The sequence below is a fragment of the Perca flavescens genome, chromosome 1, assembly GCF_004354835.1.
Source record: "Perca flavescens isolate YP-PL-M2 chromosome 1, PFLA_1.0, whole genome shotgun sequence".
NCBI lineage: Eukaryota > Metazoa > Chordata > Actinopteri > Perciformes > Percidae > Perca > Perca flavescens.
The window spans coordinates 38,636,653-38,661,860 of NC_041331.1; the positions used below are offsets into that span (position 1 = coordinate 38,636,653).

The window sequence follows — 25,208 nt, forward strand, 5'->3', positions numbered from 1 at the left end:
CATTAGCATTGTTGTCAGAAAAGTTAGTATTTCAGCTTAACATGTTTACTTAATATCTAATGAGGCATTGGTGTCATTTTTGGATTTATTACAATAAATATATTACATATTGGACCTTTAATCTTTTCTCGAGGGTCAGCTGAGTGCAGTGTCACTTCTCAGAAACTCTGCCCTCCTGCAGCTGCAGACACCGAAATGCGACTTCTGACTTGAAATGTAGGGAAGTACAATACTTGTGATAAAAAGTAGCCTACAAGAAACATTTAAGATTTTATAAAAAAAATACTCAAAAAGTTACAAGTACGTGATTCCGGTTCACTCCAAAATGTAATAGGTTCTTCCTTGGCCCATGCTACCCTCTTCCACTAAGTTTTATGATATTTGGGCCAGTAATATTTTCAAAATCCTGCTGACAAACAAACCGTGCCGAAAACATAACCTCCTTGGCAGAGGTAATAAAGTAATAAATGAACCTGTTTATACACTGAAAACTAGTCAATTAGATTGATAAAACAGATTGATTGATTTATAGATACAAACTTACATATGCAGGCGGGAGGATCCATACCTCTGGCATTTTATTGTCTGAATTTTTTTTTTTTTTTTTACACAAAGACAGTTATGACATTTTTTTTAAATTTCTTTATTAGAGCTAAAATCATCCAGAAAAAGATTTGACTCAATCAGACATAAGACATCCAGTTGTTCCGGAGCTCCGGGTGTCTATGGGGGCAGGGGGGTGGTCTGAGGCGCTGGTGCCCGAGTAGAGGTGCCTCCTGTCGGGGCTGACCGTCACTCAGCCGCTCACTTCCTGCGACGCGAGGCGGCTCCCTTCTTGCTGCTGCAAAACGCAAAAGTGCAAAAACAGAGTCAGATGTGTACAGAGATCCTTTAAGTTGAATATTATAGATGGATAGATGTTTAAAAAAATATAAAATATAATATATAAGAGAGCACAGGAGCACAGGATGAGTAATATACAAACTATTGGACCAATTACCTGAAGCTACATCGCCCTCTAGTGGCCAGACATAGGCCTACTAGATACATCCATGGAACTACATTCTATTTAACATTGCATTATTTGATTAAAAATGAAATCTAACTTAAGTCAGCTATAAACAGGATTAAACCAGAACAAACTGATGTCAAATTAAGGGTGGATTTTTTTGAGAGAAAAATTAAAAACAAGTAAATAAATACATAATTATATTCAATCGTGAAATGTAAAACGTTAAGTGCAACTTAAGTAGCCTACACGTTTTAAAGTACTTCTACAATACTTGAGTATTTCCATTTTATGCAACTTTATACTTCTACTCCCCTACATTTCAGAAGAAAATATTGTAGGCTACCTTTTACTCCACTACATTTAGCTGATAACTTCAATTACTAGTAAAATTGCAGATTAAGGTCATTAACACTAAATTTAAATCAATTTATAAGTTATGATGTATTATTATAGGTTAAACTAGCCAGCAGTATATAAAGTAATTAAAATGAACTCCACCTTTACCAACTGCAACATTAAAGTATACATTAATACATCAATAATATTACAATAATTATAATAAAATATTACAATATATATTATTTTGTATTGGGCCATTCTACATTACTTTTGATATTTTAAGTACATGTTGATGTAAATACTTTTGGACTTTTATTTGAGTAAGATTAAAAATGTAGGACTTTTACTCCTAAATACTTCCACCATTGATTTTATGTCATTATAATGTAGCCTATGGTTGACCACACAGTAAATAAATTTCTTACTGTAAACGATGTAGTAATGTATCTTTTAGTTTTTATTTAATGTATTTTCTTTGTTTGCATTTAAGTATCAGCATTACACTTAGTTTAAGTTTGGATTTTAAAGTTGGATTGTTTTGTCATTTTTCCAGTTTGAACATACTGTATGTGCACCCAAAGACAGAATAAAAATCTAATATGAGATGAACTGTGATGCAGAGTTTCTTGGATTGACTGTGTATCCTCGGTGTGTTTTAAACACTTTGTTTATGTTGAGTGACTTACTGTTTCTGCAGCTCATCGATGCGGTTTCTGAGAGAGATTACCTGAAAGACAAGACAGTTGTGTTTGAAGCAGATCCACTCATCTGCACGCCTTCAGGACTTTGACATTATCTGTTTAAAGCTGCAACCTTTTCCAAATTAAAATGACAACAATTGAACACAATACACACAGTATTTAGCCCCTTTCACACATGCACTGCAACCCTAAACTTATCTAGACTTTACCCGGAGGAGCTGTAAGTGAGAAAGCAGTTAGATCGGACATAGTCTCGCATTGCCAGACCTTCCTCCACAGCGCTGCAGCATTCCGGGATAGGAGAAAAACATGCTCTTGTTTATTGGCATTTTTTTAAACCAATCACAATTATCATGGGTGGTGCTAAGCGCCGAGCAGAGCCTATGGTGCCGCTGCAAAGTAGCCTCGGGAAGGAACTTGTTGTGGTGGAACATGTGTACGTTCAAAAGTTGTTTTTGTCGTGCAACAGAAAACTCAGATTGGACAGATAGTCTAGCTAGCTGTCTGGATTTACCCTGCAGAGATCTGAGGAGCAGTTAACCATAGTCCTCACAAATCCATCAGTTTAAAATTACAACACAAAGAAAGCGGAAAGTAAACGTAAACGGACATCCGAATAGAGTGACATCCAGCAGAATTTTCGGCAGATCGAGAGTTTACCCTGCCAGTTCTCTCGTACAAAGCCTTTCTAATGTACGATTGACCCCATGTGTGAATAGAGCAGCTCATTGTCTGGAGAATTCCCAGTGAGCGAGTGGGCATGTTGATGACATTTCTATTATGCGGCTGGCGTGAAACCAGAGGAACCAAACATCTTTGGGTGAAGAAGAAGGGTCAATTACACAACGCAAATGTCTAACTGAAGAGACAACACGGTTCGGGAACTTTTGTCGGTAAGGGACCGACATAGTAATCGTCAGACACATTCAAGTGTGTGTGGGATGTAATCTGCATCACGTCTTGCCTCCTAAACACTCTTTCCAGGCGCCACCCCTCGCCTAAACCAAACAAAGTGTAGGTAGTAGTAGGTGAGAATGTGTCTCACAGGGACAATCTTAGGTTGTGTGCCACATGTGTGAAGGAGAAACACCGGACAATGCCCGGACTTCATTTTCTTGGATTTGTTGGCGTTTAAATGAGAAATTTGCTTTTCAGTCCCAAAACTTTTGTTCACCTAAAACTGAGTTAACCAGCACAGAGTGTCAATGGGAGATTTACACAAAAACAACACAAGTCGAGTACATTCGTACTTTTCTTCTCTGTGATCCAACCACCATAGGCTAACCCCAACAACTAAAGTCAAAACTTAATTTTTGCTGCTTTTAATTTCAGTTTTGACAGATTTACCAATCATTGAAAAAGCATCTTTTGAAAAGATACTTCAGACAAAGTTTAACCATTTTAGTTGATGTTGTGTGTTTAATGTCTGTATTGAAATAAGTCGGTCTGACAAACAGGTTCTTGATACTACAAGCGTTGCTGGAGTTTTGACCTCCTCAGACTTTCCCTTCTGCATCCTGGAAAACGCTGAAGTTGTGCCAGAAACCGAACTCTGCTTCTCCTGTATGCTGTAAGTGGATCAAACTATCCGTCCCACCAGAGGACAAGCATCCACATACAGGAAAAACTCACAGGAGCGATTCAGAGTGTGTTGCAGCGTGCACAGACATTCCTCACTGACCTCATATCTCTGTCTCTTGAGACTCTCGCAGTGGTCGTATTTAATCGCCTCCAGGTTGTGCAGCCACTCCCACAGCTCCTTTGCCTTTTCCCTGACAAACACAAACCAGAAACCAAACATTCAATGAAGCATATTTTGCAGCAACGGAAGAAAAATACATGTTGCTTCATGCAAATGAAAAGAAATCTTATACCCTTATTTTAACCCTTAACTGTATTTTTCTCTTGAGCCAGTCACTGTTAATTATAACGCCGTGCTTGAGCTATGTTACTGGTTACTGGTTGCACGGCGTTAGTTGTTCGACTGGTCGTGACTGCTTTCCCAAGATGGCGCCTGCATGTATATTTTCTTAATATAGGCCTACTTGTATTTCTATTTTATTTTAGAAGTTATCTGCTGTAGTTATGGCTGATACTGGGGCAGGGTCATCACAGAAAAAAAAGGAAATGAAACGAAGAACAACTAAAAGCTAAAAGGGAAAGACAGACGACAGGCCAGTCAACTTCGGTCAGGCTTTCAACAGATGGAGACAAATGACGGGTTTGTAAATTATTCAAAAACGACGAAGGCTGGGTTTGTGACACAGTGACAGCGATACCAGGTTTAGCTCACGATTCATCCAAAGTAGGCTAAGTTACCGTATGCAACACTTGAAATGCAACGATGCATCTGTAACATATTCTCTTACTGTAGCTTAAATGAACGATTTTCTGTCTAAGCCAAACATTAATCGCAACTATGGCTAGGTTCAGACTGCAGGCAAAAGTGGCCCAAATCAAGTGACCAGGTCAGACTTCTTCAGAAGTAGTGTGAACACTCAAATCTTGCCCAGATTAGATTTTTTCATATCAGATTTAGACCACTTCCATATGTGGTTGTGAATCAGTCACCCAGGTCTGATTTTTTTCAATGCGTCCGCAGTGTGAACAACCAAGGCGGATTTGATGCGACTTTTACGTCAATCTACATCGACATTTGTCACAATTATGTGCAGGCGGGAGTTAACCCTAGACACAGACAGTAAAATTAATATACAATTTGTCTCTCTTTCTCTTCATTCTTCTCCTCCTCAGCACCTGCTCATTAATGTTACGGCTGGCATTACACAAACATTTTGAAATAAAAGTGAAAATGCTTACTTCCTCCATAACCTCCCTAACTTTAGTGCAACAGCCTGCTTTCTCTGATGTCATTGTTAGTGTTCTTTTGCGCATGCGGGTCAGTTTGAAACCGCAAACAGTTTACACTGGAATCTGATATGGGCCACATTTTAAAAGGTCATGTGAACAGCCAAACAAAAAAACGGATCTGAGCAAAAAAATCAGAATTAAGCATTAAGACTTGCGGTGTGAACGTAGCCTATATGATATCCCCGTAATGCTAACTCGGTAATCTACGGTGGGCAATACAGCACCGTAAAGAAAAGACCCTTACAACAGCAGGTGTGGTAAAAACCCTAACGCTTTTGTACAAAGCGGCCGCTAGAATCAAAACAAAGTGAAAGTTACAAATAGCCACTTTAACAACAAATGTCTACTGTAAAACAAAATGGAACTGCGATTAGGCGGCAACTTGGGTTAAACAGTGTAGATAGCCTCCTGTGAGTATACCTCAGTTTATCCTCGCTGAAATCGTCGACCTTCAGCGGTTTGCATCTCTCCGCCATGATCTTCTTCTTCTTTTCTCTTTCAGTCTGCTTCTTGCCTCTCTTCTGGTCAATCTAGAAAAAGTCCAGTCGAGTTAAAACACCACGTCTTCATGAACGCACAAAAAAACATGCCGCTACCTGTTTTGAATGAGGTTGGAGCAACAATTTGAAATCACGACAACAGAAGAAAAGAAATGAAAACTGCCTTCTGCAGATGGCTGCTGTAGCCTGATCCCATGTTGCTCAGCGCTATCTTCTTCTTGGCTTCATCCTCAGCCTTCCTGTGGGCGTCGGCATCCTCCCTTTTCTGCCGCTCAGCCTGTAAAATTAATTTGAAAGTGTCACAATTTGACAGAATGACAAGTGGAAAGACAACCACTTGCTTATTAATCGGTTTTATTTATTCCTATTTGCCAGTTATGTCCAAGAAAGGTTTATAGCTGACCTCCGGTGATTGAACTTTGCAGCTTTACACCTTGTTGCAGTGATATAGAAATGAACTCAGTGCACTCTGACATCACTGATGGGTGTGGTGAGATGTGCAACATACTTGAAGCTCCTAACCCCTACATTCCACCAGGCGCGGAGGCGCCACACGTTCTGGTATTGTTCCGTTGTCTGCCGTGTGTCATACCACACCAGGAGCGTCCAAAGTGGAGCATTTTGCCTGGCCGACTCTAGCTCAAGCCTTTCCATTCCTTGTTGAAAATCCCACAAATAGTGGAAAAAAAAATAGACCTGGCTTGTATTTTTAGTATAGCGAAGCGTAGAACCGCTTCTTGCACGCTTCTGGGACGCGCTGGTGGAATTTAGGGGTAAGACATCAGTGTAATGCTGCTTTTCAGCCTGGTGTTAAAGTGCTCATATTATGCTTTTTCCCTTTCCTTTAATGTGTTATATATCTTTTTGTGCATGTTACAGGTTAACAAAGTGAAAAAGCCCAAAGTCCACCCCAAAGGGACTTACCATCTCCAACAGAACACACCATTCAAAAACTGCTCTAATCTCTAGGGGATAACTAGTCCAGCTTTTACTTCCGTGACAAACGTGCGTCACTTTGTAACACACGTTATAATGCTAGCCTAGCTGCTAGCATGGCACGCCCTCATACTCTGCTTCTGACTGGCTAGTAGTCCTTACCTAGCTACTGCGCATGTGCTACTACCAACAAAGATTGAACAGAAGTAAGATGCCTCACTCTGTAGCTAAAACAGAGAGCTCAACACACAGGGTGAAAAGAGGAGCTGCAGCAATGTGCAGGACAACAAAAATGTGGTGTTTTTTTGAAAACTAAACCACATAAACCTATTCTGGTTCAAAATACAATTATAAACCTGAAAATGAGCATAACATGAGGACTTTAAGTTACTCTTTAAATCCAATATTGTGTTCTCCACAGTCAGAAGCTTACATGCATTCAAAGTGGAATGAGTGCAAATACTGTTTAAAAAGTCTAAGATAACAATAAGGTGCAAATCCAAGACAATAGACAATAAATTACTAATGATGGCGTATTTTGTAAAGGTGAATCTATTTTAAGTTAATCTATTTGAACAGGTCACTACCGTTGAGCAAATCAAAAGAGTGAAGTTACAGATTCGGAACACGTACCTCCCGCCTGGCCTGACGCTCTTTATCCTTCTCATCGCGAACCCTCTTCTGCTCGGCTCGCTCAGCGCGGCGCTTCTCCTGAAAACGCAAATCAAGACACAATGCTGCAAAGCTTTCTGCCACGTGCAGAAATTATATTATATATACATATTATATTATATATACATATCTGCTGTGGTCTTTTTTGTAAAAACACCAGCAGGTCATGCAGGTCATCAAGTGAATTGTGCAATGTATGTTTTTTATTTGGGTAAAATCTCACAATTCTGTCTTTGAGCGCAATGAGCTCCTCCTCCTCCTTCTTCCTGCACTCGAAGTGAGCGTCGATCAGCGACTGCAACTCATACAAGTCTTTGTTCTGACGTTTCTTATGGATGTCCTGTAGGAGGCAGACAGGACAGACGTTGTTGGCTCCAAACTAATAAAAAAAAATAAACTGCGTCCCGGCTAGCCATGATTTCTTTTTTTATTTAACCTTTATTTAACCAGGTAAGTTGATTGAGAACAAATTCTTATTGTCAACGACGACCTGGCCAAGACAAAACTTGTGAGAAAACATCGAGTTACACAGTAAATATGCAGAATACAGGAAAGAATCTACAAAAAATACAGATCAAATAAAGAGTTGATATACAGTTGCAAGGTGATGTCTAAGTGGTATGGCAGTAACACAATAGAAAAACAATAGTCCAAGTAAAAATACTGAATGTAGTACAGAGTCTATGTACAGTTTGTGCAAATGGAATAGTGCAAAAAAGCATCAAACAAATATGACAGCAGTGCAGGCTGAGCGTTACTGCGCAGCCTCAAACTGAGCTTGATGACGTAGATGTGACGCGATCAACGTGTCTGAAAGTGTGAAGTCTTCTGGTAGCTGTGCCGAGAGAAATCTCAATCATTCCCAATCTTGCAGAGACGGAGAGCGTAGGTATATGTAAGGAGATGACATAGACACAGGCTAATTATTGCAAACTAAAATGCTAGTTAACATTAGTAATTAAACTAATTAAATTTAATAAATTAAACAGCTGATGTAAGTCGAAACTGCTTGCGAGCTTCTCCTGTACTGTACGCTAATTTATCTACTAAGCGACAGTAAGTCGCATGGTTATGACACAATCGTTAGCCTGTTTTTTCAAAAATGTCTGCTACGGAGCCATAACGTGGAGATACAAGGTAATGGAGTCTTTTATACATTGTCGTGTTTCTTTAGAAATAAACAATGGACAAATGTAAAGTTATTTGCTGTCAAAGTGACGCCAAAATGAATGGCAGTCAATGGAATGCTAATGGCAGGTGATGGCTTGTTAGCATCAAAATGGCGCCATAGGAGGTAGACTTTGCGGAAGTTTGCTTACCCCCTTGGCTAACGTGCACCACGAAACATAACAAACAGTGTTCCAGCCAATAATTGACACAAAGGATTTGCGGGTGGGGGTTTGGGGGGTTAGTGCGCGGTAGGAAGGGGGAGGAGACGGGATGAGGAGGAGGGAGGGGCGAGCTAGCCTCCGTTTTGTTTGACAAAACTTTGAACTTCAACAAGAAGTGAAATCACCCAACATCTCTTAGAGCACCTTTAAAATCCCTCTCCATTTGATTTTGTCATTACTGTACCTGTTATTTATTTATAAGATTTGTGTATCATTTTAAGAGCTTTCTAAAATTTATTTTGGAGTTCTGTTGATGACGTCATTGGCGTGCGCAGCGCGATCTTGCCTTTTTAGTTTTTAGTTGGCTTGTGCTGAAGGAGAAACCTGCTTATTTTGCTGCATTGTATTTCCTATTTCTCTGTCCAGGGTACAAATAAATTCCCACACGGCCAGAGAAGTTGTCCATATTGTTATTCATAGCGCAAGTTACATAGCCTGGAAGTGTCAGTTGGACAGACCGGCTACATAAGTACAGACAAAAGCACCAGTAAGAAAAGCATAAAACTTGCAGTTACTCCCCTACAGCTACACGCAAAAGAGTTTCTTTACTGAAAGAAATTTGGTAACTGGCTGCATTTGTATAGAAGTTTTCATCCAGAGCACTTTACAAGGACGCTTCAACATGTGGACAGGAGGAGCCGGGGATCAAACCCCCAACCCTGTGATTAGTGGACAACAATCACTGCCATATCAAGCTGGCATTGCCTTTAATTTATTTCATTTATAAGGAAAATGCACATTAATCAACATTCCTGTACATGTGCCAGACATGTCGGACATGGATATTATAATTATGCGTAGAGAACAATTCTCGTGTTTTTTTTACCCATATGTTCACTCTGACCTTCTCCCTATAAGCAGACTCAGAAAAGCCTTTGTGATACAAAAAGAAATATAATCCAGAAGAAAATACGTTTCCCTAAACGTAATTGAGAATGCAGTTTTCGTTGTATCTTTCACTTGATAAATATCAATCAACATAAACAAATTGACTTACATCAAAGTCCACTTTCTCGCCATCAGGCATCTTTGGAGCAGGAGCTCTGTTCAAAAATAAATATTAAAAAATATTAAAAATAAAAAAAAAATATTAAAAATTAAAAATAACTTTAAGCTGCCAGCAATGTAAAACCATGACGGGTAAGAAGAAAGACAATACATCTTTAAAATTATCTATATATATTCATTCAAATTATATAAATGTGTGTGCGTGTATATGTAATATTATTAAGTATATGTGTATAGTATATGTATACATATTTATATTTCATTTTACAATGCTCTTTGCACATTTATAATATATGTCCTTTGTCATGTTTGTGGTCCCACCTGCTGCCTTGATTCTGTAAATAATGTTGATAATATTAATAACATTGTGTTGAATAAATGGACTCACTTGAACTTCGGTTTCTCCTCTGTTTTTTTTTTCCAGCGATAAAACAGCAACAGAAAGAGAGAAGAGCGAGAGATCAAACTGTTAGAAACACAAATGTGGAGAGAGACAAAGACTAAAAGGCTGCTGGTTAATCAGGGGGAAGATCGATGTGGACAAACTGAGTTACATCTCAGGGCTGCAAGTGGTTTCACACCTCCAGTAGGACAAGAACAAGTCTAAATTTAGAAACACTTTTCATCATCGGTGGCCCAATTCCTGTGTGTTAGCCTCTGATTTAAGTACTGTAAGTACACAGTGTTACCTGATTTTTCTATTTATTATGTGTTAATTTTGTGTGCATTAGTGTGTAAATCAAACCAATATAATCTGGGACATTTGCGTGTGCCAAAAATCACCACATAAACTATTTAAGAGTTTAATTTTCTGAACATACTTCATCGCACACTTTTCACAACAGGGAGTTTTACTTTTGTAATTACTGTTAATTGATGTGCAGGTACAACAAAAAAAAAAAAAAACACAACCGGGACTTTAACAGAAACAAATAACCAAGTTCGTGATTAGCTTTTTTAATAATTTTTTTTTTTTTATGGGACCCTCAAATAAAAGACAACGGACAACAAGGGGATGAAAAACGCAGGCAAAAGCAACAGCGACTCAGCAGGAAATACAAACTACCATCTTGATCATCCTCGTCCCCTGGCAGAACACATTCATGCAAAAAAGAGAAGAAGCAGAGATGAGCAGTGGGGCCCGTAACCATGACTCAGCATTTCTGAATCCTTCGCCCTGTTCCTCCGTGTCACGAAAGCGAACGGATACATTCTGCCTTTCTTTTAAGAAAGAGCAGTAACACAAACGGCATATTACTCATGTGTGGAAGGTGTGAAAGAGTCTCTGGCAGAAGAACAGAGAAGAATGCAAATCAACATACCTTCCTCTTCATAGGCGTCTGCATGCAGCAAGCGTCCAAAGCAAGAGCAGAACAGAAATCATTAGTGGTCGGACTGGTCAGCCTGCTCCTGTCCTCTTTACGATGCGCAGCTTTTGAAGCACATTTACCAAATTGGGGTGTTTATGTTTGTAATGTACAGGCAGTGGCAGCCACTGCAGAAGACCCATGTCATGTCATGCATTAACACACAGCTGGTAAACGGTGCACTCCTTCTGACTGCATTATAAGGACGGTATATAATACGTTTATTTCTTTAACTGATTACACCTCCTCATTTCACTGTGATGGATCATATTTACTATATTACAAAGCCCCTTTAATTTTCTAAACTGTGTGGACTTATCAGAAGAGAAATAACATTATGAGGATTTCATGCCATGTACTTTGCTCTCCCAAATAAGCTACTTTCATTTAACAGTCTAACAGGTTTTGTGCCCAGAATCAAATTTCACTGGTTGACCAAGCCAGGAATAAACTGACACTGACCTGGCAGAATTGGTTAATTGTTTAAACCATAATTACATCGCTTAAAAGGACCAACATTTGGCCTATGCCTTTCAGACAAGAGCCATTTTGTGGTTGTGGCTTTTGGAAGTAATCACTGTCCTGTTTAGTTAGCGAAGATGGAAGTACTGTCACGTTGTTATACCTCCGTCAAACCGCTAACAAACTGTGTGACTTTGACTGGTTTATTTTTCCGATAAAGGCTCATCACTTTTCAGATTAGAAAACGCTCATATGAGTCCTGGGAATTTAGTGACAAATGACCTGAGTGACTGTTTATTGGCGACTGAAATGCACAATTCAATGCTAACCTACTAGCCACTATAACTTGGTAAGTCTGTGGTTTTGGGGTCTTTCTGCACCTGGTGTATGAATGACTAAATGAAAACAAAAGGAAAGGAAACCAAGTTAAATACAATACACTGTAATTTGTATTTCCATTTTATGCATATATATTTACTGTCATAATTAAATAAAAAAGATAGGTTGAAAGGAAAATGAATTAGCCTTTTGCCTTTAATAAGAAAACGAATGAAGACTTTTCCATGCCACATTAACATCAAATCGCAAATAATAAATGCAAAGCACTGCGATTTGTTTTCATGAAGAGGTGCAAGGGAGCATTTTCCTTTTTGAAAAAGAGATGCATGATCTATTTCAAAATTAATATTGATCATACCTCGATTATGATCAGACAGTGGATTGTTTTTTCCTTTTGGCATTGATGATGCGGCCATTCTGTTATTAAAGGCAAAGGGCTAATTAATTGTCCTTCTAACATGTTTTTCATTTATTTATTTTACACAGCAAATGCATAAATGCATAAAAAGGAAATACAAATTACAATGTGTATTTTATTTTAAGTTTGATTTGGTTTTCATTTAGACATTGTACATCTTCCATACTAGTGATCAGATTTATTATTTTCTTCCTGCAAAAGAGCAAAACTTCATTTTTCTAAACGGATCCTGCTTAAGCAGCAAAATCAAAGCATTAGGTCAGCAAGCGTAAACGGAAGGTTGGGACTTCTGCAGTGACTCCATCTGTGTTTGCACAGATCGTAAAAGCATTTAAACAAACAAAACAATGGTGGTTTCCATGGAAGACTTAAACAGTGAGAATGATCGCTTTGCATCACAACACCCCAATGTAAATGCTTTAGAGCAGTTTGCAAGTCTCACTCTTTATCTACGCATGGAAAGAAAGATGCTAAACATGGAGTGAAGGGAGGCAAAGAAGAAACTTTTACATGACTGAAATTACCCATCATCTTTTTCTGCTACAGCCTTGAATATGAGTTTGACAAAATGCAAACAACGGCAAAAATAGTTAACAAAATAAGACATAAATTTGGATAGAGTGACAGATGAGACAGGGCAGTTGATTCATGTAAAAGCAGCTTAATTTCTTCTTCTCCCTTTCAACATTTATAAGCACATATTCAAAACACACATCGGACACTGAAATGCTGGAAACACGACATTGTTTTGTTTGTTGTGTCAGCTAACACTGATGGTGATGTGATGTGATAACCGTGGACATTTTACGAAGCAAGGAACAAATGTTTGCTGCAGTGCACTCTAAAAAAACAACAAAAAACTGGGGTTTTTCGCGGAGCCCGAAGACACCAAAAGCACTTCAAAGGTTCTTCATTAGAACAAGACTAAAGTGCAACACACACTGGCCTTGTCATGCCACACCGACACGGGAAGCAAATGTGATAAAACCGCTGTTTTTTTTTTTTTACGCTGGCGTATCCCGACATTGATGCTGCAGGTGTGCATGCTTACATAGAAAACAATGAGTACTGAAAAGAACAATTTAACTCGATTTGAACTCATATGGGGAGAAGTATTGCAAGCATAAAAAACGTTTTATGCTTTTAAGCTTTTTTACTTAAATGTCCAATATGTAATATATTTACTATAATAAATCCAAAAATCAGTCATCAGATATTAAGGAAACATGCTAAGATGAAATACTATTTTTTCTGACAACAATGCTAATTCCAGTATTTTCTCCGTTCCGTGACAGAATTTCTGTTTATGTTTTGATCTGTGTGCTGTTATCAACTGCCCAGTTTGACAGCCAGGCCAGGTTGCCAGATATACCTGTAAAAATGTAAACCCAGCGCGCTACAGCTGTAACGTTAGAAGAGCCATGAAACAAATGGGATAATGAAGATAATTCTACCAGACCTAAAAAAAAACTGCATGTTTCTAACAGTGGCGTGACCAGAGACGTAACAAACCTGTCTGGGTAAATATTGGAGATGTATTTGAAAGATAGAGACAGCTTAGAGCCCAAAAGGACGCAGAGCTGGATAATTTCCTCCTGAACAGGTAAGCATTAGCTTCAGGCTAATTTATCACGGTTACTAGGGACGGGCATTATATGTTATTTCAACATTTGTATAGCTACTCACATTGAATTATATAGCTAGAGTACCCTAGTTGGTTACTCGCAAAAACAATTGAGACACAGTAATGCCGCCATGCTAACCCTGCTAACTGCTAACGTTACCGGGAGGACCAGGCAAGCGGGGAACGGCTGTTTGCAACGTGTAGCCTGTTCAACGGCCGTAGCCGACAACGGTGAGTTATTTTAAGCCAAGAGAGGGGGGCTGTAAATCGGGAAGAGAGGACCGTGAGTTTTCAGTGTATTTAGCGATTGTTGCCGTATTTCTGAGCCAATAAAGTGTGTATTTCAGACAGGTGGAACAAGACGACCAGTTTGTGGGATTTTTAGCAGTTCTACAGTAATTCTAAGCCAAAAAAGTGTGTCTGTCAGTTGGGTACAGAGCTCCTCATGAGCATGGGCTGTTATGTCAATATAGCCAGCATTTAACGTTAGCTACTCCGCTGTGCTGTGAAGTAATGTCTGGTTATGTGAGACAACAAGTGTCTAGTAACATTGTTGTGGATGCTGCGGTCTCAGCCTGACAACCAACGTGAACTTCAATTCTGGGGATGAGGGGGCGGGGGAGACAACTCTCTCCAGTATTTTGAATTTGTACTGCAGTAACTATTTTAAACACTAGCTGTCAGTATTATATATTGCACCTTTAATTGTCTGAGGTTTTTGTTTCTTTTTATTATATATAATGTGTAAACATTTCATATTTAACCATAGACTGTGTAAAAGTCTTTTAACATATTTTATTTAAGTGAATCAGATATGAAGTTACTGAGGTTAAGCCTGTTTGTTTGATGTGTGGAGTAAATGTGTTATATGTTTTTTTTTCTTGTTTTGCTTTGTCATTAAGATTGTGGGTCTCTGTTATGTTGCAATAAGTGTATATTGTACATATTGACAATTCTAAATAAAATCAAATTTTATTTCTCACTAGTGGCCTCTAGTGGCTGAAATATTCGTAACACTAAATAAGCTAATATAAATGGACAAACTAATATTTTGCTGTTCTTCAGCAGTGGTGCAAGGCAGTGGAGTTATTAAAATCAAAAGGGTTTATCATGAATGTAAGCATGGCAATAATTTGTGTCTGAGGTTGGTCTAAATTGATCAAATTGTGTAATCTGTTTTGCAGCCTTGCTTCTGACCTTATTTTTGTAACACGGGGGTTGTAACTTCACTGCTTTGGTATGAGAGGCTGTAGTGGATAGTGGCAGCCAATGTAATCTCTTTGAACCTTTAAGTTGGCTTAAATAGCTGCATTGTCTGTCTATGTTTAGGAAAAAGCACAACCCGGTCAAACCACTCCAATATTTGGAAGAGATGTGCAGCTGCTAGCATGCTGCAGCTAAATTTAGCTGGGTAACATTTGGGTTTTGTGTTTGTTGTTTTGTTCTTCTAAAGTGTTAACACCATCTGCTCCTGCTCGGAATGCATTCTGACACTGAAATTCTTAACTCACTCAGCAGATTTACAGCTATTGTCATACTGGGCGCCAGAGAAGGCAACTTCAGTGGAAAGGGAAGCTAAAAGGGAACTAAAAATATCAAACCTAACAAGACAATTGAGTCTTCAATATTTGTGTAGTGGAAAGAAATCGGCCAGATGAGTGCGAATGTGCGATATAGCACGTCATGACACGTCATGTCACGTTATGTCACGCTATGTCACGCTATGTCACGCTATGTCACGCTATGTCACATTATGTTATGTCACATTATGTCACATTACTTCACATTATGTACTCATTTTTGTAGATTAACGTGACTCATTTTAAGCCAATCCCTGATGTTTTTACGTCTCACAACGCTAACTACGTGTTTAAAACAGCGCCTGTTACGTTAAATAAAACAGTCACATGATTACTGTAAAATTTCCTCCGCAGTCACGAGTTACGGTCACATGTTTGAAAGTATATAAATAGTGCTAAATCACGCTAAATAGAAATGAAGAGAACGGTCCTACCTATTCTGTCCTTTAGGGATGACAATGTGTTGGTGCGAAAGTTCATTTTTTTTACCTTAGAAATGATGATTTGATTAAAACATAGTAATCTATCTAAAGTACCTTTTGGCTAATTCTGTTTTTTTTTTAACTCATGTATAATCATGCGTTTTATTAATTTGCACTGTCATGTTCTTAAATAAACTGAAGTGAATTGAACAATGTAAAACGTGAAAAACTCGAATCATGCCTAACTGACTCTCGACTCGGATGTGTTTTGCAACGTGTTGATGCTGACGCGACAGACTAAATGAAATCCTACGGAGCACAGTGCTGAGTGTCCTGCAGGAGAACGGGGAACAGACTGCCCATGCCACGTACCTTCCTCTTCCCCTCGCTGCACCACCTCCTGTGGCTCTGGCTCTGGTTCTGGTTCTGGTTCAGGCTCTACCTCTGGCTCTGCTTCTACCTGGGCCTCCGCCTCAGGGGCTACTTCTACTTCTACTACCTCCTCCTGGGCTACGGACACGCAGCATGCACCAAATCGCCGGGGACAGGGAGGGTGTCGGAGAGAAGGCCGTTAATGAAGACCACAGACATGACACAAAGTGAGAGATTACTTTAGTTACAGAGAGGATGGATGGGTGAGCGATGGACAGAGCTGCTGGAGAGAGAGAGAGAACACATGATGATGAGAGAAAGTCAGTTGACCTTTCACACAGAAGCCATATTGAACTGTTGAGGTGGAAAACGTCCCTGAAGAGCAGCACATCTTGTGCTGTTGCTGTTTACAAGGACAATCATTTCTTAAATTTAGTTTATTTTTTATTACTCTCATTATCTAATAACTTAGTTAAACTTTGTTAGGGAAATTTTCTAATTTGTTCTAATAACTTTGTGGTATAAAAAACAAAACACTTATCATTTATAACTAATAAGCATTTATACTGTATATAATGAGCAAAAAACATAGAAACTAAACATTTGAAACTAACGTCGAGAGGCACATTTCCAAAAAGTGAATAGCTTCTGCAACCAAAATGTCAGTGAGAGGCAAATATAATACTTTTAGTTAACAAATAAGTAATAACGTAGGCCTAACAGACTACTTCACCAGCAGCAACATTAAAGAGATGTTTACACATTAATGCATCAATAATTATAATCCAGTAACATAATAAACATTATTCTAAATTGCACCATTCTACTTTTACTTAACAGAGTATTTCTTTTTTGCCTTTAATCGACAGGAAAGCTGTATACAGGAAAGGGGGGCGAGAGACGGGGGACGACATGCAGCTAAGGGCCGCAGGTTGGAATCGAACCCGGGCCACTGCGTTAAGGACTGAGCCTTGGTACATGGGCGCACGCTCTACCAGGTGAGCTACCAGGGCGTCCCTTAACAGAGTCTTTCTGCACTGTCGTAATACTACTTTTACTTGAATAAAAAAATCTGAGTACTTCTTCCACCACTGGTTACAAGCTAGTGGAACAGCTGCTAGACTCCAGTAAGCTATAGGTCTTGCGATGTGACTTCTACCTGAGTTATTGCCAGTGTGATTTTTAATGTCCATTGTGAGTTTTCCGGGTAGTTTTCCACCTCCACTGTTAGAAATATGGCCGCTGTGTGAATGAGGTCAATGACAGCTGCATCGATGTGACATCAACAGATGACTACGTCAACATGTCACATGCCGAGAAAACAAATGCAGTGAGCGTAGAAGCTCACTCCCATTTTTTTCTCAACCGTGTGATTCAAAACATCACTCAGTCAGAAAAAGTCACCCTTAACTTGGTCGCGTTTGACTGACGGCTGTGTGTTAGTTAGCGTCCTACCTGCCAGAAAATAAACATCTACGCATCCTGCTTGTTTGGACCATTAAATATTTTACGAGGAAAAAACATCCCCGTAAAAAAAAAAACATTTTCATTTTAATGTGAAACATCCACAACGCTATTTTTAATGCAACCGAGAGTAAATAAAGCAACAAAGCAGATGTAGCCTATTCAACTGAGATTCTGACCTCTTTATCTTTTATTAAACCAAAGTGAGTTCTTACAGTCCCACTTTGCTTAGGAAATCCCTCTACGACTCAAATTGAATCTGTGCAGATGTTAGTACATCCTGTTTAAAGAGCAGGTGTCAGCGTCAAACTCTTCAAATTAAGGGTGAAATCAGGCAGCTGACAAATTAGTGCAGTGGAGAAAAGATCGTGAATATGGAATCGATTCAGGCATCTTTACCTTCCTCGTCTTCAGTTTTGGAAAAACAAGGCATGAGGTGGGACAACAGAAACAAATAGAACATGGTATCATTTCCTTGATATAAATTACAATTCTTTTTTTTTAAAAGTCCAATTAAATTCCTGTGTAAATATGTGACATACTTTTAAAATCTGTATTTCCAAATGCATTCAAAATATATAGTAAAAGAATAATGAATACATATTAGCAGTGCATTTGAGGCATATTTCTAATATATTTTGAGAAATCGTATCGTAGTCTTATGATAGAATGATTCAAGTCAGTGTGGACACAAAACCTATTAAAGTCAGTAAAAAATAACTTTAAATACACATCGTAAGATATTCTGTTAATTGGATTTAAAGCATTTTATGTTACCAATTTGAATACAGCCAAGTCATACAGCTTGCTTATTTTGTTCTTATGTATAATAAAACAAACTGATTGGTGGTCACTTACCCTCTACATGATCCCTGAAATATGAAAGACAAGACATTCACAAATCAATCAAACATGACAACTTCTCTACAACAGTAGAGAGTTGAAACTGTTAAAACGACATCAGACAGCCGTGTGTGTGATTGTTATTGACACTTACAGTTCCTCAGTGTCGGACATGGTGACAGCAGACTTCACACCTGCGGGAGAAGACAAAGAGCCCGATGAGCTGACAGGAAGAGACAGTGCTGATATGAAAGGTTAAGAGTTTGAGCCCCAAAGAAGCATCTGTCCTGCTGCAGAAATATCAAACTTCTCCAGCATACTCTTTCTTCTTATTAGATCGGAAATCTTTATCATGAAAGGTGTATTCAAAAACCCAAATACACTCATTCGCTTTCTTGTTAGAAAAGTTAGATGAGATGAACGATACCACTTCTGCAAAAGAGAGTCTCACTCTTGGCAAGAAAGCAGTGTATCTCTCGAAATTCAAACTATTACTTTAAAGAAAGTAATTTACTAGGACCCCATGGGGAGGCAAGTCTGAAAAGAAGAGCTTAAAACTCAGTTGTGTGCACCGCTAAAGTTAAAGAGTTGAAGTTTCAATAGTTTGTGTTCCTATTATTATCTATGGGTTCATTTTGGACGTGTTTTGTTCCGAACTGCAGCTCTTGAAAATAACTCTAAACTTAAACTGTTTATATATAATAAGGAAACATACTTCTGGGACGTGGCTCCAGCAATGGTGGAATGTAACTGTACATTTGCTCAAGTACAATACTTGTTCTTTACCCATTTTTATTATAATTTATAAATTAATTCCACCTGCATCTCAGAGGGAAATGTTGTACTTTTTTTTTCTCCACTACGTTTATAGGTCTTTTATGAGTGTTATAATAATACAAGTATAAAATATAAACTATTGAATGTGTCCTCACTGAAGCATTTTCACACTACTTCCAAACACCTCGTCCAGAACTGTTGACTCAGCTGGTTGGGAGGTGTCACCTTCTTTGCAGGTTTGTTTTCCCTTTCACACATGATACCTGTTAAAAATCCACAGAAGACCACACATCATCACCACTTATGTCACAAGGATTATTTTTAGCTTAAAGAGCTCATATTATGGTCATTTTCAGGTTCATAGTTGTATTTAGAGGTTATATCAGAATAGGTTTATGTGGTTTAATTTTCAAAAAAACACCATATTTTTGTTGTACTGCACATTGCTGCAGCTCCTCTTTTCACCCTGTGTGTTGAGTTCTCTGTTTTAGCTACAGCGTGAGGCATCTTACTTCTGTTCCATCTTTGTTGGGAGTCGCACATGCTGCAGTAGCTAGGTAAGGACTACTAGCCAGTCAGAGGCAGAGTATGAGGGTGTGCCATGCTAGCAGCTAGGCTAGCAGCTAGGCTAGCATTCTAACGTTCGTTACAAAGTGATGCACGTTTGTCACAGAAGTAAAGGCTGGACTACAATAGAGCTGTTTGGAGCAGTGTGTTTTCTGTTGGAGATGGTAAGTCTCTTTTTTTTTTTTACTTTGTAAACCTATAACATGCACAAAAAATATATATAACACAATAAAAGAAGCGCCAAAAGCATAATATGAGCCCTTTAGAGAATATATAATTCTTCGTTCCCGTTGATTTAATGCTACTTTGACTTTATATTTCAAACAGACATTTGGTTTCAAGTAGACATTCGGCAGAAGTCATATTGAATGCAAAGGGGATGCAACAATAACAAATGTGTTCTTTTCTTTTACTTCCCTCTCATGGTATAATGCCATGCACATAGTTTTGGTTTTATTTGCCCAGTGTTTGAGATAACTGTCTCTATTTTTCTTTTTTGCTTGTGGTACTCAATGCACTAAAAATTGCGGTCACACTTTATTTTCCGGTACATTAAAAATATGTTATAAGCCGTACTTCGTATCAAATTTATTACCAATAATGAATAGAGAAATAAAAAAGAAATAATGTAAAACTAGAAAACTACAGATTATGCTGTAATTAGTACATTTATAAGATATAATGAGCCTTACTTTCTATGTGCGACCAAAATCACTTTTAACCTGGATTATCCACAGATGTCATTGTTAACAGTTTTCAGAAGAACTCTTTCTTTGCTCAAAGGAAATAAACACTACTGTATCCGATTACAGACAAACAAAAGTCACATCAGAGGCAAAAGTAGAGGTCAGCGAGGTCCTAAACAAACCACCACCAACAGCAGAGGCCGGGATGCAGGAACCAAAAAACTGCCCTCGATGTACAGTGTACTGCTCTGAAGAAGAAGAAATCATCTCGGCCATCAGGACAATCTTAAAGGAGAATTCCAGCCGACGGGAGAGAAAGCAGAAACAAAGATGCCGGAGCTATCTACCGGCAAGATCGAGACAGATGACAGCACAAACTCTGAATTAAAACGGTTTCTTCACAATGTCTGAGTTGAAAACGCATCTTGTTGTCACATAAGGGCCCTGTTCATGTTGCACAGACATTTTTAATTGCATTTGTGTCTGTTAAGAGGCACAAAGGCACTCTTTATAAGATGCTCCGACAACTGGCACTTTAGCTAACTTGGAGCTCTGGACGTAGCTGCAGCAACTCCAGTTTGCTAGCACAGATTTTGCTATTTTTTCCCTATCGACAGCACTCTGAGATATATAGCGATCAAGATTCAGGTACAAATCGGACGGAATTCTCCTTTAATGCAGAGCTGTTCAAGGTACACCCAGCAACCGAGCTATCAACATTCCACACACGGAGCATCAGAAAACTCCTGCGTATCTTCTGGCCTAAAACCATCTCCAACCAACAACTACTCCCTCGGTCCAATTAAGAAAGCAGAGACGGAGGAGGCGGCGGAGATCGATTGGACACATCAGGCAAAGAGAACAGGGTAACATCAGGAGAACTGCCCTCAACTGGACACCAAGGAAGGCGATAGAAGGGAAGACCCAAGGAGATCTGGCGTTGAACAGAGGAGAGAGAACTGAAATCCCTGAAGCCCTACACTTAGAAAGTAACTGTACAAGTCTTGTATGATTCTTACACTGTTAAAAACAATATTCCTATTGTGTTTTATGCTTGTTTTTCTATAAAAACAAATTGTTCTGTGTGAACAGGTTTTAGATTGTGGGTTATTTATAATGTGATAGTTACTGAGTGTGACTGTTAGTTTGGTATGTGGGCGTGGATAAGTGTATTGCATATTGATGAGATTTTACATATATTTTTAATGGAATATCTGTGATGTAATGGTCATGTATTGTGTGTCTAATGTGGACCCCAGGAAGAGTAGCTGACTGCTATGGCATCAGCTAATAGGGATCCTTTTAATAAACAAACTTTTGGGCACCATCCAAAGGCTCACCCTAAACAGACAGAAATGGAAATCCTTTGTTGCTGCCCTACATGCCAGTAGGCATAAAGGGCAATAAGTAAGTAAGTCTTTGGTCGAAAGTAGTTCAAATGAAATCTGTTCCCAACAAGACCTGATGTTACCCATGATGTGTCATAAATCACCCCCTTGCTCAGGTATTCAATCCTCCATATATAATACCAGCGCTTCCTTTAGGTTGACAGATGGAGCTTTATCTTCAGACATACTTAAATAGAATGTTTTTTGTTAGTGTTTCAGCCCTTGGTTGCGTATGTTGGCGCCAATTGTTTCTGCATTTGGTGGGCGTGGCCGTCATGAGTGCGATACTTTGACGGAGCTGGTTAATGTGACTCGGGAAAGGGAAGTTTGGGGTCCCCTGCTGGAGCTGCTGCCCCCGCTACCGACCCCGGATAAGTGGACGAAGATGGATTGATGGATGGATGGATAGATGGATGGATGGATGGGAAGGATTTCAGACACAGCCCCAGAGTTTTTAAAGGTATTTCTTTCCAAATGAAATTCCAATCACTTCCATTGTATTGGAGTTGAGGCAGAAATCTCAACGCTTTACAAATTAAACCAACAGTGGTTGCATAATCAGATACGACTGGAAGTAAGTAAGAAAATATGTTTGAACCAACCCTAACACTATTTAACTTTGAGTATACATAGTAAATGTATTTCACAACAGACAATCCACCAAAATGTATTTGATTTGTGTTGAACTATGACGTCTTCTCTGGATTCAACACCAGCTTTCACAGGTTATAAAGCAATGCCATACTTCAGTCCTATATATGGGAAATATGGCACTAATCCGCTCAAGGTCTTGCTGGCTCCAAGTCCAAAGCGGGATGAGGAGCAGCTCTGTTGGAGACGATGATTTGTGCTCACTGTATATTCTATATATCATATTTGATATATATAAAGTGTCTTTGGATGACTCCTTCACACTTAGCAGTGAGCACAGCTGCAGAGGACTCAGAGGATTAGTTCTGGATCATATTTCTACCCATCAGCTGAGGAACGGTGTCCAAATAGCGCCTTAATCCCTTGGCTCGATCCGGCGGGAGGATCCCCGGCACTCAAACAGCCAATCAGCATCCGCCTCCAACAAACAAGCTCTTTGATCGACTTACAGCTGACAGCGACCTCACCTCCATGTGTCCAGTGTTCACTCAGTACATACCGGCACTTCAGCACTCTGTATATTTGGTGGATGGTCACTTCACTTCTTCAGTATGAGAACAGTGAATGATGCAAAGTGTTTCTGAGTATTTCCAAAGCTAAAACTCGGCGCTGAAACTTAAAGACCGCATCCTGAGCCGATCAAGAGCAGACTTAGATTGAAATGCCGATATGAGAAGGATTTATAGACTGATGAATCAGTCTGGTGGTGAAGGACGTGTATTTTGTTTCTGACAGCAAACAGAAGCTATGCATCGTCGCCATCTCAAAACCTCACATCTCTAAGATGTCGGCCTGGTTTTCAGGTCGACCATGATGGCTACGTGGGTGTTTAAAGTTCAACTTTAAAGTTCAACATACCGACAAGAGGTTAAAGGAGGAGAATTGTTCAGTTTCTGTAATATATGGTTGTGTAAAATGAAAAATTTTAACAAAGAGAAAAGAGATCATTTTGAAGAAGAAGCGGAAGTTGAACCAAACACTCTGACAATTCGGCGTCTGCTCACGGAAAACCAATTCTGTGTAAATTGGGGGCAGAATCAAATTTACAAAAAGATAAAAGATGAAATAAAGTTTTTCTGAGGCATAATAAACACTACGTGTAGTTGATATTTTGGTGGTGTGTATGTCGGCTGCCCATCTCTGAGCCTCTCTAAACTACCAGCATACTGGACAGTTCAGCTGGTCATTTTACGTCCAAACTTCAATGCCATTGTAGCAATAGGCTATTTGGAAGTGAATGTACGTGTAACTGGAATTAAAATATTAAAGTTAACGGTGCTGTGTGCAGGTAAAACCACCAGACATCAAACTGAAGTGATGGTAAACAATTACAAAAATCAGTTTATAGCTACAATTCACAGCTTCGCAGCTGAACTCCTCAACGTCACATAAAGTGAATGTGCAAACTGCTCTGATTTCATTGAACCTTTGTCAGTATATCACCGTACTTTATACGCTTTTGATGACTTAAATACACTCATCTAATTCTCTCCAGAGCACTTAAGTTTAACTCCATCATTTCAAATGATGATCTACGCCCTGAAAAAAGGTACATAAAGTAAAACACATTATTCATTACATAAAGTGACATTTTTATGAACCTGTTAATCAATCTGGTCCCAGGAAACTGGACTCCAGCTCTCGAGCCAGACTCTTAACCACCCCCAACATAAACTACACGTTTGACATGCAGCGGAACATGTCTACACCTATTTCAAACGTCCCTTCTGGGGTTTCAGCCTGCAGCGTGTGAGGACGGACGAGGAGCCGATTCTCTGTTCTCCTGCTGCACACAAAAGCAGCAATAAAAACATAATCTACAACTAGATTTTGGCCAAAAAGGAGAAACAAATCAGAAGAAAACATGTAGTTTAGTAGTGAGAAGGGATTTCAGGGCCACTGCCTGTCTGTGTTTGTCTTACCTCAGGAAGAGAAGCTCCTCGGACGATGAAGATGAAGGTCTGTAAGAATCTGCCGGCTCCGCTCAGAGAATAAGTCCTTGTGTTCTAGTGATACTTGAGCTCATCCGGCCCTTATTGGCTGTGGATTGAGAGTGAGGTGTGTGTGTGTGTGTGTGTGTGTGTGTGAGTGAATGTGTGTGTGTGTGTGTGTGTGTGTGTGTGTGTGTGTGTGTGTGTGTGTGTGTGTGTAGTGTATATGTTTATGTGTGGAAAAGATGGGGAGAGAAAGAGGGGGCTGGCATGACCCTGGAGAAGGAGATGGGTTAAATACTATGGATGGAAGAGGAGGGCTCAGGTTTTGGAAAGGAGCAGCTGAGAAGCTTCTGTTGCTAAATTTACAGTGATAGAAGGCTGAGGGGGGGGGGGAGTTACACATCAGCTTGGCATCCAGACAATGGTGGGAAACTGTGTGTGTGTGTGTGTGTGTGTGTGTGTGTGTGTGTGTGTGTGTGTGTGTGTGTGTCAGACACCTCACCAACCAGTCAATCAATCAGCCAGTACAGAGAAACACAATAGTAGAATAATAATAGAACTGGACTGAAAACAGAATGGTCGATACCAGTTGGTCAATTGTATTGTGGCTGTTCTGGCCGATAGACATATATTATTTACAGATTACAGATATTTACCGATGCCAATATGATCTGTATGTCATCATATTCTTTATTCAGGTTCATAAAACGGTGAATAGCACAATACAAAACATAGCAACAGACAGACAAATACAAGACAAAACACATACAATAAAACAAGCTTCTAGATATTCATTTTTAATCATTTTTTGTACGTACCGAAGGCGTTATTATGGATCCCACATAACTTCTAGCCAAGTCCCGTCCTACGAAGTAGCTCAGTTG

The 25,208-nt window shown here is 39.2% G+C and overlaps 1 protein-coding gene across 6 annotated transcripts; it reads right to left on the reverse strand.

The window, feature by feature from the left end:
- Positions 1–624: 624 nt before the first annotated feature.
- LOC114549089 (troponin T, fast skeletal muscle isoforms) lies at positions 625–24,497 on the reverse strand. 6 transcript variants are annotated; one of them, XM_028569283.1, is made up of 16 exons: positions 24,313–24,496; positions 18,476–18,515; positions 18,337–18,350; positions 17,878–17,886; positions 16,015–16,152; positions 10,753–10,770; positions 10,497–10,517; positions 9,819–9,837; positions 9,420–9,465; positions 7,255–7,371; positions 6,993–7,070; positions 5,587–5,700; positions 5,344–5,453; positions 3,734–3,824; positions 2,038–2,078; positions 625–841 (listed from the first exon to the last, which is right to left on the reverse strand). In XM_028569283.1, exons 2-16 carry the CDS (start codon positions 18,493–18,495, stop codon positions 805–807), a joined length of 873 nt encoding a protein of 290 aa, XP_028425084.1. In that variant the 5' UTR covers positions 18,496–18,515; positions 24,313–24,496; the 3' UTR covers positions 625–804. The 6 variants fall into 6 exon arrangements, with proteins under 6 accessions (XP_028425084.1, XP_028425302.1, XP_028425166.1 ...); XM_028569501.1 differs by lacking the exon at positions 16,015–16,152 and having other exon boundaries at positions 24,313–24,497; XM_028569365.1 differs by lacking the exon at positions 10,497–10,517 and having other exon boundaries at positions 24,313–24,495.
- Between the last annotated feature and the right edge of the window lie 711 nt (positions 24,498–25,208).

What these genes read in the sequence shown, in the direction of transcription:
- LOC114549089 (XM_028569283.1), bottom strand. Translation starts at nt 18,495, where the DNA reads ATGTCCGACACTGAGGAACT. An exon ending in AGCGTCAGGCCAGGCGGGAG is followed by an intron (nt 5,701 to 6,992) that starts GTACGTGTTCCG and finishes TTAATTTTACAG; the next exon opens with GCTGAGCGGCAGAAAAGGGA. An exon ending in TTCAGCGAGGATAAACTGAG is followed by an intron (nt 3,825 to 5,343) that starts GTATACTCACAG and finishes TGTGTTTGTCAG; the next exon opens with GGAAAAGGCAAAGGAGCTGT.